General features: G+C 38.9%; 2 protein-coding genes across 2 annotated transcripts; one reads left to right on the top strand and one right to left on the bottom strand.

The window, feature by feature from the left end:
• Positions 1-3,505: 3,505 nt before the first annotated feature.
• LOC105924967 (GTPase IMAP family member 4) lies at positions 3,506-4,541 on the top strand (the record flags this gene model as incomplete). Its single annotated transcript, XM_036136647.1, has 1 exon — positions 3,506-4,541. A coding segment is annotated over one exon (861 nt), but the record flags the coding sequence as incomplete, so codon positions are not given.
• An 8,840-nt stretch (positions 4,542-13,381) lies between these two features.
• Positions 13,382-17,475, bottom strand: LOC105918835 (GTPase IMAP family member 7). Its single transcript, XM_012853995.3, has 3 exons — positions 17,248-17,475; positions 16,999-17,070; positions 13,382-14,435 (listed from the first exon to the last, which is right to left on the bottom strand). Exons 1-3 carry the CDS (start codon positions 17,255-17,257, stop codon positions 13,504-13,506), a joined length of 1,014 nt encoding a protein of 337 aa, XP_012709449.2. The 5' UTR covers positions 17,258-17,475; the 3' UTR covers positions 13,382-13,503.
• Between the last annotated feature and the right edge of the window lie 3,160 nt (positions 17,476-20,635).

Genomic DNA, 20,635 nt, shown 5'->3' with positions numbered 1-20,635 from the left:
AGAGAACATTTGACTTCTTTGTTTATGAGGCAGCTGTATGTAGCGGTACGGAACACTTGGCCAGCATTTCACAGACTCGCTCCGTCCCTTCAGGCTTTTGCTGTGTGGATCTGGCAATCTGATACCATCAACCATCAACTTACTCTTAAAACGATCTTGTGATACGTTATCTAAAGAAGAAAAATACGTGGAGAATTCGTCGGTTTCTCTGTTTGCGTCTGCCATTGTGTTCGCCTTTTGCCTACCAGTCCGGCGCGCATGCGCGAAAAACCCGCATCAAAACAATAACAATGAACTACCCTATATAGTGATGTTCTCTGGATGTTCATTTTATTTCTGTTATTAAATTCTTGAACTTGAAGAGAACTCGTCACTCATTTATTCTGTGTGTGCAGTTTGCCGTTAAAAGACCGCTAGTGCTCGTATCATCCCTTTCAACTATTGTCCTGATATCAGCTTTAGAGCTGATATCCTCCAGACAATACTTAAGAGACAGAGAGTTATTTATTAAACATTAAATAACTTTAAACAGTGTATAATTGCACAACACCATAATCTTGATGTTATGTTTTTAAACAGAAATACGATTACATGAATTTAATGAGGCACCAATTTTGATAGAGTCAACGCCTCCAGATGACAATTTCCTTTGTGAGAGCAGACGGCAAAGGAAAGGTGGAGGACTGATAACTTTTGTCAGGGTCCGGGAGACTTTGTCTCTTCTCTGTGGTGCAGTCACTAGATGACACCAGTGAGGCGCTGAGTGAAGCGACAGGCGTTTTTAATCAAGCTTCATCAGGAGAGGAGTGTATCAGGAGGGTCCTGTGTAAGGAATTAACAGGGTTCTCTGGCATCTGGAAATCTACCCGTCACGTTGTTGTGTATGAGCACCCAGTACTGAAGCTGTGTACATCCCTCTGCCTTTTAGATTAAATATAGTTAAATATAGTTTCGGTTCCAAGAGTCTTTTTTTATTACAGCAGAAGTCTACAATAGAAACACCGCATTATTCAGAATAAAAAACCTGGGGTGACCGCAGCCAGGTCGATTCTTTAACAAGATGACTACAAAGTAAGAAAACCTATGTAGAACAATAAACTATTGTCTGATTTGTTGAGCAAAAGAAACAAAGCAAAGCCATGAGCAAAGCATTTGGTACCCACTCTTGACATTCATACGGCCTCATCAGTGCACAACAGATTATATTAGACCCCCGAAACCACAGAAAAAAATAATTTGTTGTCATGACTCCTTCAATAGGGACATGAAGGTCAAAGCGGCTGTTCAAAGTTTTATAGTAGAAGTTACCAGTCTTAAAAAGCAGCTCGTCAGAGACATAGAGCTCATACACTTCAGTTTAAGGCAGGTATATAATATTCAGATTAATATAAAAAATGGTGCTATGAAATAAAGGGGATTTGTTGGCTGCGTCAGTGTGTTAAACAGCTCAATCCTGATGAATTCAGAGGATGTCATATTTTCAAGTGATTGGAGAAGGCCATGATCCACCCCATGTTTTCCACTGTGTTTTCCATGTGCTGTTGTACATCAGCGCTCTAACAACATGCAAAGCGTGTGACAGCTGGTACGGCTGACCAGAAGGAGGAAATAAAGCTTGGTGAGAAAGAATAGAAAAACTTCCTGCAGAATATTCTGTGGATGGAGGTTAACAAAGTGGACCAAGTTGTTTTCTGTTTGAAATATACAACAGAGTGCCGCTATGTTGAGGTGTATATTAGCATGATGATATTTGCGAGAATGACAGAGGGCTCTGCAGAGGGCAGTCAGCCAGACCTAACAATGCTGCTGATATCAGGTAGCTGTAGGACAAGTACCAAGATAAAAAAGGCAAAAAGCATATTATTATGTTGAAATGGCCTAGCCAAATTCCAATCCTAAATTTAATTGAGAATCCACAACAAGACTTGAAGATATATGTTTGCATGTTAAAGCTTGAACGTGTCATGAACCTGAGACAGAGGGACCCAGTATTCAAGCAGACAAGCAGAGGTTAGGTAAAAGATAATTTATTAACAAAATGCAAAAACCAAAAGGGCATCAAGCCAAAAATGGGAAGACTGCATCCAATAACCAAAAATAACAAAAAGGCAGTCACAGACAAGACTATATGCAAAAACAGGGGGCAGGCTAACTCAAACATCCAGATGCAAAACAGGGTCAGAAGAACATGCAAATAGAGCTCATAGAAAGCTGAACTAGACTCACCCATGGACATGGCAAAAACAAACAATGATGTGGCAGATTGCAGGGGGCAGAGGCAGGTATAAGTAAGGGAGTGATCAGGTGAATGGAGTGAAACTAATTACTGGAATGGGTGGAGCTAATCAGGGGAAGGGAAGTGACAGGGTAGTGACTGAGAGGCTGATGGGACAGAAACTAAGATGGACAACTACAGAGCCAAAATAACCATAAACACCAAATAGAAAACAAAGCTAAGACTGAACAGAACACAAGCTATAATAAAAACGAATAAAGGAAACCAGATAACAGTAAAACAGTGAACAGGCTAAACATGAATCCAACACAATACAAAACAAGAAACAAAAATAAACCCTAAGGCAGGAAAGCCAACATAACCAAAATAACAACATCTAGCCGAGAACCGATTCGTGACAGAACGTCTCGATGCTTCAGCTATTTTACAAGAAAAACGGTTTGTAGTTAATAGTAGCTGTGCCAAGTTGGGAACATACACCAAAGATTTTACGCTGAAATTGATAAAAAACACTTTTCTTGTTTGTAAAAGTATTTTTAAAGAGATCACTTTTCTTTGACTGAACAAGTAGGCACTACTTTGTGTTGGTCTATCTAATAAAATCTAAGATAAATAAATTGTTATTTTTAGTTTCTTAAAAGCAATGCATACTTTTGCTTTTTACTTTTTGCATTGTATAGCATTATCCAAACCTTTACATTCAGCAACTACATTTCATTTTGCCTTCCTTTGTGAGCTGAAGTAGAAGTTAAGTTTTCACAGAGTCAAATTGACAGATTAAGCAGAAGTTTGAGTGTTTGCTCTTTTAACATAGCTTGTCAAGCCAACTTAAAAATAACATCAACACTCAGATCAAAAGGCCACCTGCTTTTTATTATGCTGGGATTAAACCCTTTTTGTTGTTGTTATCAGACCTTGTCTGAGTTTCATCTGGCATGAAACTGCCGGGCTGAGGCAAACATGATGGTTTCATTTCACTGGAAGAATGTTTAGGGACAAAAAGGGGAGGGACAACTTTAGTGACGTAGGAATAGGAACATAGAAAACAAAATAGCAGGAAGTTAGAGCCGAGTTCAGACCTACCTTTGCTGTTCAAATTGTAGTCTGGTTAAGATTTCTGTTTCTGGTTTTATCTTTAGACCTTATCCAAAATGGCTGCATCATCAACTAAAGGTTTGTATTTTTCTTTCCTAAGTTAATAAATAGCTTATTATAGTCCATTATTGCCCTCAGTTTAAACTTGTTGACTCTGAAAAAACCTGACATTTCATTTTTCAACACATTTTGTCTGGTGCAGCCGAAGACCTGAGAATTGTTCTCCTGGGCAAAACTGGATCCGGTAAAAGTTCAACAGGCAACACCATCCTGGGAAGGAAAGCTTTTAATGAAGAAATGTCTCCTTCCTCTGTCACTAAGAAATGCAAAAAAGAAATTACCCACCTGGACGACCGAACAGTGACTGTCATTGACACTCCTGGGATGTTTGACACATCCATTGCTGAGAAAGAGCTGAGAAGTGAAATAGAGAAATGTATTGAACTGTCTCTCCCTGGACCACATATATTCCTGCTAGTTGTCGATCTCTCTGCACGCTTTACTAAGGAGGAAAAGAATGCCGTCGAGTGGATCACAGAAAACTTTGGTGAGAAAGTCTCAAAGTACACAATTGTTGTTTTCACCAGAGGTGATCAGCTCAACGGCACCATCGAGAGCTACTTGTGCAAAAGTGAAGCTCTGAAGAAGCTTACCATTGACTGTAAAGCTGGGTATGCTGTGTTTGACAATACAACCAGAGGAAATTGCACTCAGGTGGCTGATCTGCTTGAAGCCATAGACAGGACAGTAGAGTTAAATGGAGGTTATTATACCAGCGATATTTATAAAGAGGTCCAGAGAAAACTATGGTGGCGCCAGGTCGGACAATATGCGGAATCTGCTGGAGTTCGTTTAATGTGGGCAGCAGCAGGTGCAGCAGCTGCACCTGCTGCAGGTGCTGCTTTGCTGGGAGAGGAAGTCGCAGCTTTATCTATGCCACAAATGTTGGCACTTGGGGGTGCAGCAGTTATGCGAGGTATTGGATGGTTGACCCGTCCTAAACCAAACAGTAGCCAGAGTAATTCAGAAAATTGACTTTTATGTAGTGCAATCTTCTCTTTCATAATATCTTACCTGTGTTTCATACTTTCTTAGCATCTTTTAAAGTTAATGTTGATCATTTTGATTGTGTATAGATTGTGTGGTGAAAGCATTACAACATATTTTGTTTTAACTGAAAAACATTTAATAAAACTATATTAAAGAATGATTTTGTTTTGTTTTTTCATTTTGTTGCAATATAATTAACTATTGTCTCAAGGAAATTTGTCATGAATACAAGCACTGGATGTTCCATAAATATAAGATCTGTAAACTTCATGTAACATTCACACTTCTATCCACTTTCCCTCGCAGCAGATTGCACAATGTCCGGCCACTAAATAATTATAATCCTATGAAATATTACCTGAACATTCTACAAGCACAATTTAGTTTTTTCATTGATATTTAAGGCTTCGATCAAAAAAGAAACAAAGGAGTTCTTGCAGAAGTTCGATCTACCTGCAGGAACTCTGCCACAATATTCCGGGTCTGTCTGGTCCCTGTTTCCTTAAAGATGATCAGACGTGAGGTGTGTTGCTTGACTTCCATCAGCTTTATAGTTCATTGAATGAGATGGGTGTGCCGAGCCTTCTCTTGGACAGACAGGTCCAGAAACCAGGCTGTGATGCTGAACCCAATAATGCTATCTGTTATGGCATGGTAAAAAAGGATCAGACAGAGTCCTGTTCACCCTGACCTACAGGGAACAACTGGTGAGGAATGAGTGAAACCATTTTATGATATATGGGTACGTTGGGCTTCTCTAAATTGTCCGTAGGTGTGAGTGTGTGCGAGAATGGTTGTTTGTCCTGTCTGTCTCTGTGTTGCCCTGCGACAGACTGGTGACCTGTCCAGGGTGTATCCCGCCTCTCGCTCAGTGAACGTTGGTGATTGGCACCAGCAAAACCCGCGACCCCATGAGTGATTAAGCGGTTCAGAAAATGGATGGATGTATGGATATGTTGACACTCATGTGTTGCAATGTCGTCAAAAGGACAAGGGGCTGGAGAGAATTAGAAGCAGAGCTAAAATCAACAAAATGGACTCTAGTATAGGTCCTGAGGATTTCTCTGTGCTCAGCCACCAGATACATTAATTCATGAAGGATCAAATCTAACGTGAGAAAAATAAAGAGCTGCTAGATTATTTTGTTTGTTATTATTTTGTACATATAGAATAATGGAGCAATACCATGTTACAATTCCAAATACTCACTCAAAGCATGAAAGTCATCTATCACCTTTTGTTGCTCAGTATAAAAAGGCTTAGGCTTGGTGCCAAGCTAACTGAGAAAATGTGAAAAAACTCCCCATACAGATTTGCATTCTCAGGAGTGTTGTGAAACATGTGACATCACAGAGCAAACACACTTTCCTCACAGAGGCAAATTTCAAAAACATTTTATCTACTTGGCTGATTTCTTTTTGTATTTGCAGAGAGAGCGAGAGAGAGAGAGAGAGAGAGCTCTATTACTAACAAATTGAGCAGTAACAAAGCATAAATATAACAATATAACAACAATTAATACACCAGCAGGACATCATAATTTTTCATAAAAACTTTGTGTGCAACCAGAGTGAGATACTGATGTATACATTTAAAAAAATAGGTCAATTAATGCGGCTATGGACCTTTAATCGTTTGATTTAGGTGTGCTGGAGCTGAGACATCTAAAACATGTAGGACAGTGGGTCCTTTGAACCACAATTGAAAACACCTACATTACAGTAATACAGTTATCAATGTGTTCATCATTTATTATTTCAGGAACTAGAAACAATCTAAACAGAGATTTTACAACTGAAGTGCAAATATTGTGATTCTGAGAATAAAAATATTTTCATAATATATTCATGTCCTTTCTGTATATGACATCCTGTCTGGCTCATCTGATTTTTAGATTTGTTAGCCTTTTGCTCCGTCATCTAACGAAAAACATGATATGTGTTTCTGACGGTCAATAGAGGAGGGCTGTCTGTGTAGTGCCACAGAGCTGGGGGGATTTACTGCATCGACTGAAATGGCTTCTATTTGAGATGGTTAGATTAGAACTTTGTGTTAATGAGCAGTTGGACAGGTGTACCTAATTATTTGGCCGGTGAGTGTATAATAATAACAATGTTTTTAATAATGATTTCAGAATCAGTAGAGCACCATATGTGGATGGCATGGCATTATAGGTAAGATGGGAATATTAATAATCTTAAGAATAAAATGCAAACAGGTGATCAATAAGGTAAAAAAGATGGTCACATGAATGGGGGTTTCATCTGTCAGTTAAGAAGACATTAGTTATATGTTTCGCTATAAAAAAGGGAGAATCTTAAAGTATAATTTAGATTATATGGGAACACTTAAGCACATGGATAACATAGGGTAATTAGATGTGTGGTTCAATGTTAAACTTTTATTTAAGGTACGTATACAGAAGATTGCTGACAAATGTAAAAAAAAAAAAGTCAAACCAAACTTGGGGACCCATTAAAGGGGACATATCATGCTTTTCAGTTCTTCCTTTTTTACAATGAAGTCATTCATAAAGTAAAACAACAATGCTATATGGTCTGATTTCCACGTTAATTAACCACGTTCCCCCTTTCAACCCTTGTTCTAAAAAGCGTCTGAGAGCAACTCATTTTGGTACTGTTCAAAAATATCTAAAGGAGGCTCTTTACACCTGCCCCCTCCAGGTCACAAAGTGCTCCAGTTCACCCTGTTCAGCAATTTTTGGAGTATACAGGGGGACAGTGTCATGAACAACCAATGCCTTATCCACTTGTAGCTTCAGCATTCTTCAACTTGGACTACAAAATCGCTCCTATGAATAAAAATGAAGGTTTCGCGAGAATGGTAAGCTGGAAGTCTGTGACCTTGTTCAGCGGTTTAGCTTATATTGTGATGCAATTGTTCAGAATTCAAAATAGGGAGTAGAGAAAACTGAATGGCTTGGAAAATATCACCCAAAAAGAACATAAAGATATCTACACAGTAAGTGGACAGATTACAATCAACTTTTCAGCACTCCTAGAGACTCCACGTAGACACCAAAAGAGGTAGGAAAAAGGTGGATTTTGCATGAAAAGTCTCCTTTAAACAGAACAGAAATTAAAGAAATGATTAAAGATAACATCAATAACATGTGCCACATTTTAAATGGTAGGTCAAATGGAATAGATAAACCTCCATTAAGGGCCTGTGTTTATCGTAGACAGGGCCTATTTAACCTACTGGTTGGCCCTGGGGCAAAAGGGTCTGGCAGGCCTTCTCATAAAAACATGTTTTGGTAGACTATAGAAGATACGCAAGAGAAAAAAAATGAGAAGAGCGCTAAGACTTCGAATAAATGTGATTATTATATTAAGTAAGCCAGGTTCATATTCTGTAGTGCTCTATTACTCAATGAGATTTATCCTGGATAAATAATGGTTAAAAAAAAGTTTTATCCGAAAACTGTGAAATGAACGGATCCGTCTTCCAATTCCATCATATTTAAAATCAATAACCAAAATATCGTCTGTGCAAAAAGAAGACAGGACTTGTTTGACATGTAGTTTACAAGCTGCATACAGGATAAAACAACATCACATAATTCCATTTTATATTTTAGACATTATCCTTCATATTGCATATAAAGTTGTAAAAATAGCCTGCACATGTATAGCTCCTTGTCAAGTCCTTAGGGCCCCAAAACACTTCACACTACTTTCAGTCATTTAACAATTTGCTGATGGTAGTGTGCAACATTGTAGCCACAGCTGCCCTTGGGCAAACTGACAGGTTTGTAGCTGTTAACATCGGCGCCACCGGGCCTTTTGACCACCACCAGCAAGCAAAGCGGCTGAAGAGCCTTACCCAAAGACAACGACTGAGATGGTCGGCGCAGCCTTCAGCTCCAAGACAAACTCCTAGCTCTTGCACCACTGTCGTCCCCATATGTATTGTATGTCATATTAATATATCAGTTTGCAGATACCAAGAATATCAGTTTTCTGCACATGAGTGAATTGAGGTTTAAATACACTGAGTGGACACTTTATCAGTCACACCTGTTTAACTGTTATTCTCAAACAACAAATCAACCATTCAGATGGCAGTAAGCCGGGGCACTTAGGTATCTAAATGTTGTGAAGAAGACTAAAGTTCAAGCTGAGCATCAGAATGAGGAAGAAAATGGATTTATGAGATTTATGTGTCGTTTAAGCCAGACAGGATGATCTGAGTATTTCAGGAAACATAAATCTGATCTCTCAGAGCATCAGTTGTATGGACAAAACTGCCTGATTAAAGAATGGGTAGACAGGTTCAAGATGATAGAAAAGACAACAACATCTCAAATAACCATCTTTTTACAATGCACGAACACAGAATACCATCTCTGTACACATGTTCCATTAAGCCTTGAATCAGATGGGCTACGGCAGAAGAAAACCACAGAGTTTGATCCTGTCAGCTAAGAGCTGGAAACTGAAGCTCCAATTCACACAGACATATCAAAAGGGGTCACTTACAGACTGGAAAAATGGTGCCTGGTCCAATGAGTCAATATTTCAGCTTTGATAGTCAGGTGTTCAGGTCAGAAATTGGTGTAAAGAAAGTGAATGCATAATTCCATTTTTCCTTGTATTAACAGTTTAGATTAATTGTGCTGATATCATAGGTTGGGACATATTTTCGGGGCATACTTTGAGTCTCTTAGTACCAACCGAGCAATATTTGATCATCACAGCCTACCTGAGTACTGTTATTGGCCATGTCCATCTTTTGAAATCTCGTTTGTGTAGTATTTCCCTTCATTATACTTTATAATTTCTTTGATCATGTTAAGCAGCTCTGTCTCCTGCCTGTGGTCGTCTTGAGATAATGTATTGTGAATTGGTGCTATATAAATAAAATTTAATTGAACGGAAATCTTTATCATTGTTGGTGTGGAAGGTGTGGAAGATGCATCCAAATGTGTTCAAGAGTCATTGCAGCTCCTTACACTTCTTCAGACCATTGTCTGTTTGACCTTGATCTTTAAAGGTAAATATGGTGTTTATTGTTTCCCTGGACCCATTTCACAGCATTTCTCTCCTCTGTGAACCTGGCCCCGAGCCTGATCTACATTGGGGAATGTGTGAGGTCCAGGAACTGACATCTTGACATATTCCTCTGTCCTGGATTTTAGTTCCACCTTTGTGATTCCAGTACTAATCAACTCCGGAGTGTCGATTACTTAGCCTGGAATCCCATCTACCTCTTGACTTGGTGTCTCACAGCATCTGGTAACATCCCCAAGGATGGTGTTTCCTGTGATACTCTTTCCTGATCCATGCTTGTCAACCAGGGTGGTTCTGAATCCTTCAGTTCAGACAAATCCATGTCTGTAGAAAACAGTTGACAGATATAGTATGTTTACTTTCATTGTGCAGCCAATTGTTTTGTTGAAAAATTACTAACCTGTGAAAACCACATGAATACAGGTTGTTTTTTAAGCTATAATTGTCACACATGCTTAGGGCAGAGCGCACAACACTGATAGCTGGAGGTGGGGCTAAACCCACCTCTCAGGAGGACTTCACCACCTTCTGGCTATACCGGAGGCCTATTTCACAAAACCAAGATGGAGGATTAAACAACAATCTTCCTGATGTCCTGGCTGAATTTAGCCTGAGCTTGGTTTCACAAAAAAAAAAAAAAAACACATAAGTTATCATGGAGATTTATTCTGCGTAGCCACAATGCTCCCGGCCAGGCTAACAGCCAAAGTTTAGTTAATCCTGGTGCCTTCTCTGTTCAGTCATTGGTCACAATGATAAGAAACCAATGTGCTTCAGTTCCTCATAAGGCTGCATTAAAGAATGCTCCCTGTTTGGTTTAAAGATTGGTGCACACAACTCATCCATTGTTGCGTGAGTGAATCTGTGATCGACCTCATGGTGTTTTGTAGACAGCCGGGAATGCGCATTTAGCTGGATTACTTTCACCTGGCTTGATTTAGTCATGTTTTCTGAGCCTGGATTGGGCTTTGTGAAACAGATAAAACCAGGACACATTGATGACGCTCTGTCAGGCCTGGTTTTAGCGCTTATCCTGGATTTCCAAATTTGGCTTTTGTAAAATACACCTGTCTGTTGAAAACGAACACAACTGGAATAGAGTAAAGTCCAGCTGAGTGGAGCATAGCAAGTAAAATAGAGTAAAAGGGGATTTAGACATCATTCAGACATGATTTCTGTTAGCTGTGACATCACCCAGTGGAGGCAGACCATCTGCTATTACCATATAACATAGAAAGGATTCCTGGATCAATGTGTGCTTCTGTGCTTTTCTGTCTCTCTGCTCTGTCTTCTCTAACCCCCAGTCGGTCGAGGCAGATGACCGTTCACACTGAGCCTGGTTCTGGTTCTGCTGGAGGTTTTTCCTTCCCATTGAAAAGGGAGTTTTCCTCTCCACTGTCTCTTCATGCACGCTCAGTATGAGGGATTGCAGCAAAGCCATGGACAATGCAGACGACTGTCCACTGTGTCTCTGCGCTCTTTCAGGAAGAATGAATGCTGCTTGTCAAGACTTGATGAAATATGCTGGGTTTCCTCTGATAGGAAACTTTTTGACTAATCTGTATGATTTGGTTGAATTTCACTTCGTAAAGGGCCTTAAGATGATGTGTTGTGAATTAGCTCTATATAAATAAAATTGAATTGAACTGAATTGAGTAAATGCCACGTACTCGTGGCAATTTGATGTGACACAGTACAGGAAACTATAGAGTTCTTGAGATGAAAATGAAGAGGGGACAATATACAGTATAGCTCTGCTGTATGAGTTTTTAATATGCTCCAACATGTCTACCTTGTAAATGAGAACCTCAATGAGACCACCTGTAGAAATACAGGTTTAAAAATAATAACAATGATAATAATCATAAAAATAGGGCTGCACAGTGGTGCAGTGGGTAGCACTGTTGCCTTGCAGCAAGAAGGTTATGGGTTCAAATCCAACCCTGGGTGTTTTCTGAATGGAGTTTGCATCGTCTCCCTGTGCATGTGTGGGTTCTCCAGATAATCTGGCTTCCTCCCACAGTCCAAAAGCATGTTAGGTTTATTGGCTTCTTTAAATTGTCCTTGTGCATGAATGGTTGTTTGTCTCTCTGTTGCCCTGAGACAGACTGGCGTCTCGTCCAGGGTATACCCTGCCTCTTGCCAAGTGAATGTTGGAGATAGGCACCTGCGATTAAGCAGGTCAAAATACTGACCTTGAAAAAAAAATCCTCCTTAAAGATTTATTTTTGTTTTTTGTCAAAATTCTTAGACACTTAGTGCAACCCAGGATGACTGATACATTTTTAGATTATCTATTTGTAAATTGATCCATTCACTATAGATGCTACTAGCAGGGTTGCTGGTGCCTATCTCCAGCAGTCATTGGGTGAGAGGTGGAACCAGACAGGTTGCCAGTTCATCACAGGGCAACACAGAGACACAGAGGCCAAACAACCACACGCACAACCACACAAACACACACACACACACACACACGCACACACTCAGACTTAAGGCAGAAAATGTAAGAGTGTGTCCAGGGGCTTCTTCGATGTTATTATATACTTTTTGGGTCGTATTTATCAAGCTCTTCAGTTTCTTTTTTTTTTTTTTCTTTTTTTTTTACAATTATATCACTGTATTTAGATTTAAAGAGATCACACAAAAACAAGTTGCTTTCAGACTCATCTCAGAACAGGGGAAAAAAAGGGGGAATGTGGTAGTAAATTAATGAGGAATTCAGACTGCTCTTTTTGAGCCACAGCTGCATGATTTTGACGTGAAATGGAAGAATTGAAGGGCACGATGTGTTCCCTTTAATCTAGCAGGCAAGCAAGAAAAAGAATCCTGTGAAGAAAGGACCAGCCAAGGAAGGTCCTTTCAATTACTAACATGTGCATGTTTACAATAAACAGATTTTTACTATCAAAAGTGACATTTTGTTTTTCTGATTGGTTCTAATCAGTTAAAGACTGAAAATGTTTTTCCTATTTCAACCTTTTGCATAAAGAGAGTTATGTATACTTATTTCTTTGAAATCCCTTCCCAATACTGGAATGAGTAGGTCAAATCTCAAAGAAAGCAAAATAGAAAAGAACAAAGGCTAGTAGAATAAGTAGATTTATGCCTACATTATTAAAGGAAATATAATTTATTTCAGCAATCCAGTCTGTGTTTTTATTTTTGCAACAAGCTGCAACAAACAAATGGTCGGGTCTTTCTCTTGAATAGTGCTGAAAGCTCAAAAAGCTGTTTGTAAGTCATTTCAGTCGATTCCAAAAGAAAGAAAAAATAAGGGTAAGAGAACCTCCCCCCCATTGTTTCACATTTCCTTTGAGCTGGTAAGGTTACTATTAATACAGACCAGGAAACAGCAGTAGGTCATTGTTTAGATAAGACAGGTCATCTACATTGAGCATCTATTTAACAATTTCTCCGTTAAGGTATGTAAGTGTATATTATTTACATAATATATGCTCTAACAGTATTTTTTGGCATACAACTTTTGTAGTGAGTGAAAATCACTTTTTCAAGTGTGATTTACATAAAACAAATGATGGAGAGAAAACATTGCAGACAGGACAAAAATATAGTATATTATACTGGTTCTTTATTGTCGCAAAGTTCTGTTATTTATAATTTAATCCAAAGTGTATCAAAGGACAAAACATGATTGCTTTTTTTTCTCTTTTTTTAAATCAGCAGTATTGTGTATGGTATATGGTATTTCAGTAATACGGATGATTTCAGCACATCCATGTTGTTGCCAAGACTTGCAGGTAAGGTCAAATACTATTCATGTGTGGGAAATTTCGGGGTTGTAGGTTGAAGAACTTCATCCAAGACTTTAAAGGGGAATTTAACAGTTGAATTCTGCTTGAAAACATTGCCTTACTGATTAAAAAATGTTTCTAATGTAAATGCATTTTTCAGTCATCCTTTGCCTTATTTTGAGAAACAAAGAAACCTTATTTGAAAAACTAAGAAACAAAGTATATATACCAGTAAAGGTATGAAATATATATCAATATTAGCCACTATTGCTGAAATTATTGTCCATCCTTCATTAAGGATATTACCACTAACAGACATTACCTTCCCATTGTGTTACACTGGACTATTCTTTTTGGTCTTACATTTTATTCCTTTCCATAAACAAATGGCTGTTAGACCACATAAAACCCCCAAGACGAGTGTAGGAGCTCCTAGTGCCAGAGCCACAGTGGTGTTCGCCCCCACTGCTATAACAACCCCAGCAAACACCAACACAACCGCGGCAGCCGAAGCCACGCGGATGTTCTTCCTCCGAACTTGTTTCTTCTTCTCCCGTTCTTTTTGTTGCTTGACCCTCTCTTCATCCCAAACCTTCCTCTCTTCCTTCTTCTGCTCTTCCTCTTCCTGTCTCCTACGCTCCTCCTCCTCTTTTAGCTTCCTCTGGGCTTTCTCATACATCTCGTTTGTGTAGTGCTTCCCTCCGTTGTCCTGTACCATTTCCTTGATCATGTTGATGAGCTCTGTGACCTGGGCTCGATCCTCTGCGTCGTTGTTGTTAAAGGCGTGGTACCTGCGCCCAAATGTGATTGATAGTCTCCGGAGCTCCTTGCACTCCTTCAGGGCATTGTCTGCTTTGCCTTGATCCTTGCACGTAAACAGCATGATAGTGTACATGGATGCGTCGTCTCCAAAGTTTTCCTGGATCCACTTCACAGCATTCCTCTCCTCCTCCGTGAACCTGACTCCAAGCCGGATCACCAGAAGGAAAGCATGTGGTCCAGGAACCGACATTTTGACACATTCCTCTATCCTAGACTTTAGGTCCTCTTCTGTGATGCCCGTATCGAACAGCCCCGGTGTGTCGATCACTTGGACTGAAATCCCATCCACCTCTCCGCTCTGTGTCTCACAGTGTTTGGTCACAGACACCGGGCTCGGATCCTCTTTGAAGACGGCTCTCCCGAGGATGGTGTTTCCTGTGGCACTTTTCCCCGATCCAGTCTTGCCCACCAAGACAATCCTCAACCCACCGGACAAATCCAAAGCTGTGGAATAAAGCCGACACAAAGTTAATACTTTACACAAAGACATGTTAAATGTCTAGTTAGAGCACTTCAGCTGTTTGCTATTTCAGTAAAGCTTAGATAAATAAGGGGTTTATCAATCCTCTACCAGCCTAAATCATATTGTACTGGCCTCTGAATACAGGCCAATTCAGTATGCAGCAGATGTTATTACAGATTTTAAAGTGCTGCTTCAAACATATAAAACAGTAAATAACTTTGGACTATAGTATTTGTCAGAGCTGGTAACTCCTTAAAACCGGTACACATTCTGTATTAGGGTGGTTCCCAGTTCCCAGATCCTGTACCAAAGTTTTTCAAAAGGATAGTTGGTGGGGGAGCTTTTTCATTACAGGCTCCAACATTATGTAATAACAATGCCCACACTGCAAAAACGCAAAAAAAAAAAAAAAGTCAGATTTTCTTGAAATGAGTGCATTTTTCCTTGAGTTGAGCTGGTAAATAAGACGATTTGCCAATGGAATAAGATTTTTCCACTTAAAATAAGAACAACTCATCTCCATCATCTTATTTAGAGGGCAGAATATCTAATTATTTTATTTTAGGAATCAAAATACTCATTCCATTGGCAGATCATGTTGTTTACCTGCTCAAATCAAGGACAAACACACTCATTTCAAGAAAATGTAACTTATTTTTAGTTCTGTTTTTGCAGTGCAGATATTAGGCTTGCATTATGTTGATGTTCTTCGGTCAACATTAAAGACTCACTTGTATAATTTGGTGGATAAGATTTCTGTCATTATATTATTATTCAATTTTATTTATTTTCTTCAAATTAAAATGTAAAAGTTTTTTTTAATCTTCTCATCATTTTATATTTTATTGTTTTTAATTTTACCTGATTTGTTATTAGATTTCAGCACACTGGATACATTCAGCACCCTTTTTTAGTATATAGGTTGTATATTCAAAAACTTGATGAAGGTCAACACCAACAAAGCTGCAGGTCCAGACATGGTGTCAGGTCTGACGCTTAAATCATGTGCTGATCAGCTAGCAGAAGTCCAGAGAAGGACAAGACCCATCGCCAGATATCCCACCCACCCAGCCAATGCACTGTTTACCCCTCTCCCATCAGGTAAACGCTTTAGAAGCATCAAATCTAGCATGAGCAGACTTAGAAATAGCTTGTTTGCTAAAGCTGTAAGGGCTATCGAGTTTGTACACATTAAAACTTCACCACTGTGAATACATAGTTTTTGCATGCTCTTAACTATCGGGAAGGTTTCATTGCACAGTTTTCATTACACAGTTCTGCATATTAAGGTATACTGCACAAGATTTACTGCAGCCTTTACATGTTACAATATCACTACTGTGAACGCATACTCTCTTGCACACTCTTAACTATCAGGGAATGTTTTATTGCACCGTACTGAATATTAGGTTTAAGAACATTGTACAAGATTTCATCAAAGAAGCTTCAAGTGACTGATTCATCCAACACAATGGATCACGTTTAGCTGGGACTGACTTTCGGAAACCCGATGCGAGTACTAGCAGACCACAAAGACTATCTTGATCTTAAAAAAAAAAGGTGCATATTGTTCACTATGTTATTACGTGTGCCCATTGCTGATTGTTTGGGGTTAGGTTGTGAGTGTCCTAAGCCAGAGCATGTCCTGAAAAAATGTCACTACGCTAACACACGGTGACAATAAAAATTCTTGATTCTTGGTTTAAGGTTTAAGTTTAAGGACATTTAAGTCGGTAAAGGTGTTCTCTTATAAATGAGGTGATTCTTGGATGTTTGCCTTCCTATAATTGAAGTTCTTGGACACATCCAAATACTTCAATGTCAAGTTTGATACTTTTTTTTTTTTACAAGGGTTAATTAATCATTTTAGTGTGAAATTTTCTTTTTGATTCAGAATATGTTTCATATTTAATCCTGCATTATTTTTATCAGTATTTTTTGTTTTCATGTTGCAACAACAAAGACAGACTGTTGTCTAATAGACTCCCCCACCCCCACCCCGCCCAAAAAAGAAGCAGGCTTTAGCTTCAGTCTAAAACACACATTACTGTTACTGCTATAACTGCTGGTGCTTGTTCTCCCTCAGAAAGATAACTATAAAATTTCAAAATGAAAAAAATTACAATTGAAGGTTATCTAAATCAGTTTAGGAATTTTTATAACTATCTTGCTTGAACACAAAAGCACAAAGGACAAGAACATGTCTACTTTATTTGTTTAAAACAGGCATTACAAGTTTTTTTTTCCATGTTCCAAAAGTAAAGAAAAGATGTTTCAATTAGTATGGAAAAACCAAGTCTCAGCTTTTTCAAGTCACAGCTATTTAGCTGCAACAGCAAAAACAGTTTTCGTTCCATTTTTAGAGAACAAACATAAGAAAAATAGACATTTATCACAATGTGGCAGTAAAAAACCTGTTGCTGGTCTAAGCTAAAAGAAATATCAGATACAGTTTAACCTTTTTTTTCTTTATATAGCCTAAATACTTCAAACTTGACTTTCACAAAAGTATGTCTAATTAAAATAAATATTAAAGGAGCATACCATCAAAGTTGTAGAGACCACACCCGTCAGACCGAGGCAAAGTTCTTGGTTTCTTCTCTCTGAGTTGTATTTCTGGGACAAACAACCATTTAAATAGAAATTCATAAACTGTTAGTTCCAGCAATCTCTGTGATCCAGCAATAAATTTCTTCTGGTTTGAGCTTTTTGTCTCAGTGTAACATTCCCCTTTTTCATCTCACAGTAGTCAGTAGATCCATGATGATAAGTGTAATGGTACAATCCTCTTACCTTCAGCCATTACTTTGGATCCACCTTTTTCCTTGTCCCAGGTGACTAAAATTGTTCCAGCAGATCTGAGCACCAAATTATTTCTTAAATTATTCCTCTAAAGCTTCACATTGACGTTTGGGGAAACCTCTGAGAGTCATGGTTATGTACTGGGAGCTTCCCATTTCCTTCCATTGTCCTTGGGTTCCATCCGAATGAGCGAAAGGTTGTAGAGGCTGTCCGTGTCTTTCTGCGTTGAATGGGTTTATATAAAGGCTAAACTGGAATGTTCTCCTTATTCTACGAAAGATACATGGAAATAATCAACCTCTTTATCCCAGATAGTTTTTTTTACTGTATTTTTATAAGGTCGGGTTAAGAGTTGAGGGGCAAGTTGGTCTCCAGAATGCAACACATCTTGTCATTGTTCATGACTCCACCAATCAGACTTGAGTAATCTTCATTTTACAAAGTTGAAGATTTCCCCTTATCACGTCATTTTCAGCCAAATCAACAAGCTTTTCAGTCCATATGGTGTTCAGGTTATCCTATAAACTACCCCCAGTAATGTGGCAGGCGATTTTGCGCATCACAGCAGCAAACACATGACGTTTCTTACTTCCTTAGTTGAGTGTTTCTACAATGGAGCTTACATCATCCCGAAGTGTTTCCTCTCTGCAAATAACAGATGGCCTGTAGTCACCTCAGGGGTGCTGGGCTGAAACAGGAAATTTTGTAAGCTTTAGGCACATTTACATTATTAATGTTGTTTTCTTTGTTGAGGTTCAAGTTGCACTACTTTAACTTTTTGTTATCTGTTTTTTTTCTCTTCACAGTAGCCACATCTGGCCTGCTGTTCTTTTAGCTGTGACAACATCCTGGGGGGCAGATCAGTCAACCTACTGCTGTCAGCTACTTCATTGTTATAAATTATCCAGCTGGCCCTGTCTCTCAGAGTCTACCCATGTTTCTCTCCTAAACATAACTATTGGCTGAGCTTTTACTGCAACTAACTGTATGTGCTCTGTTTCATTCTCTCGACCAAAAAACTGACTTAGAGTTTATCTGCTTAACCGTGTTTCTTTCCTAGACACAACCTTCTATGGAGCTAGTCTGCCATTACACTCTTTAACATAGAAAGTATTCCTGGATCAGTGCTTTGTCTTCTCACACCTCCAATTAGTCGTGCCAGTTGGTCTGGTTCTGCTGGACGTTTCTTCTCTGTTTCTGTCCCACATGGTCAGGCATGAAGATTGCTGCAAAGTCAACGATACAATGCAGATGACTGCGTGTGGTTCAGGACAAAGAAGTACAGATGTGCTCCACTCCAGGTCAATTTGCCCTTTCATTCTAGCTCCTGCTCCTAGCTCCTGTTCCTTGACCTTTCATGGGGTCAACAGTAAAAACTCCATAATGGGGAGTAAAGAGGCTCGGCCTTTGGTGACGATTTCAGACAGCCTTTAATTCCGATGTCATCATGTAACGGAAATGCACATGGATGATGCGAGTCAAATCCGTGTCTACAGCCTTTCCGAAAATGAAATACAAAGTGCGTGCTCTCTTCTCTTCGGACATTTTGTTGATTTCTGTGAGGTGGGCTGTGCTGATACGTCATGTCACAAAAGATTGTGGGATACCTTTGAGCTCATTAGCGCCGGTAAGGGACATTGTGACGTTATTAAGGTAAACTAGCCACGAGAGGAAGCAAACAGGCTCCTTTTCCTACCTCCTTCCTTACTGACTGCACTATTCTGACAGCACTTTACATGGCGACTGCTGACGCACTTCCACTTTGGCTGAAGAGTCCTTAATATCATTACATAAAAGTGGTATTTGTACTTAAAATTGTCTGAATAGAACAATCTCACACCAGCTCAAACCAATTTCATAAATTAAAAGCAAATATGTTACACTGCTCCTGAATCATAATTTCTGATATAGATGTTTAATATTTCGTAGTTAAAGGTGGAAAGTGCAAGTTTTGAAGTTAGATATCATTTTCTTTCCAATACATGCCCTTATAATTCCCCCAATTGTAAAATAAGTTATCCTCTATTTACTGCAGTTACCTCTGTAGGCTGGATGAGTCAGTTCATGAGAGAGTGGTTTGTGCTGAATCCTCTGGGTGTAACGCGCTGCTCGCTCTAATACCCCCTGGTAGTTTGTTGAATCTCTGCAGAACTTGTTGCATTAGCGAGAGAACATGGGCTAACTTCAATATTTATAGTTTTCTTATCTCATTACTACTCTAAACAAAAGACTGGTGCAGTCGCAGCGGCAGATGCTTTTCCTCGTCTCTCATGTGCGTGCACAACACTGATGTCATTTTAACTTTTTGCCAGAGGGGGCAGACTTCTTCACAAATCCTGGAATTTACGCTATGCTCTCTCAAATAAAAATAACTAATTAGATATGTAAATACTGCTAAATAAATCCAAACAAAGAAAAATATTTAACTGTGTAATAAACTTAAAGAGAAGCAAATTCAAATATGCATTTAATAAAATTAGAAGGGTTTAAATTAAAATACAGAAAAATCAATTCAAATTTTTAACACATTACACCCGTCCTCTTAATCCACTTTCAGATCTATAAAATGAAAGAAACAAAGCATTAAAACAAAAAGTTAAAAAATACAGGAACAATTGAGACCATTTTTGTTCAACAGAACAAAAATTTGTTCAAATAAATCCACTTAATTACCCCAAATGCATGTTTTTTTTCTTCTTCAGTCAGATGAGCTTTAAATGTTGAACTGAAGCAGTTATGGTAAATGGGCTGTACCTTTGTAGCAGTTTATCAAGTCCGGAGTACCCAAAAGTGCTTTACACTACATTCACCATCAATTCACACATTGATGGTGGTGAGCTATGTTGGTAGCCACAGCTGCTCTGGGCAGATTGACAGAAGTGAGGGTGCCTTACAATCGGCGGCATTGAGTCATCTGACCTCCACCAGCTGCCAAAGCAGGTTAAGTGTCTTGCCCAAGGACACAACAACTGCAGTGGATAGATCAGGGTTTTGAACTTGCAACTCACCAGTCATAGGATGAATTCCCTGGCTCCCCCACAGTTAGAGAATAGTTACACAGTTGTTTATAGCATTGAAACAGCATTACTTTTTCTATTTGCATTTAATTGCAATCCAACAAAGCAACATTTTTCCATTCCAATGTCCACACTGCAAAAAGGGAGCTAAAAATAAGTTAAATCTTCTTGTAATTAGTGTATTTGTCCTTGATCTGAGCAAGTGAGTAAGATTACCTGCAAATGGAATGAGTATTTTGACCCCTAAAATTAGATAATTAGATATGGTGCACTTGATAAGATGATGGAAATGAGTTGTTCTTATTTTATGTGCAAAAATCTCATTCCATTGGCAGATCATTTAAACTAGCCTGCTCAAATCA

Source organism: Fundulus heteroclitus, chromosome 5 (assembly GCF_011125445.2).
Source record: "Fundulus heteroclitus isolate FHET01 chromosome 5, MU-UCD_Fhet_4.1, whole genome shotgun sequence".
Classification (NCBI taxonomy): domain Eukaryota; kingdom Metazoa; phylum Chordata; class Actinopteri; order Cyprinodontiformes; family Fundulidae; genus Fundulus; species Fundulus heteroclitus.
Note: the sequence above shows the minus strand (reverse complement) of the source record. Positions and strands in the feature narration are given on the sequence as shown.

Bases quoted from the DNA above. Each gene is read 5' to 3' on its own strand.
- LOC105918835 (XM_012853995.3), bottom strand. The intron at 14,436-16,998 runs GTATGCTCCTTT...TTTATTCCACAG, and splicing joins TGGTCTCTACAACTTTGATG to CTTTGGATTTGTCCGGTGGG.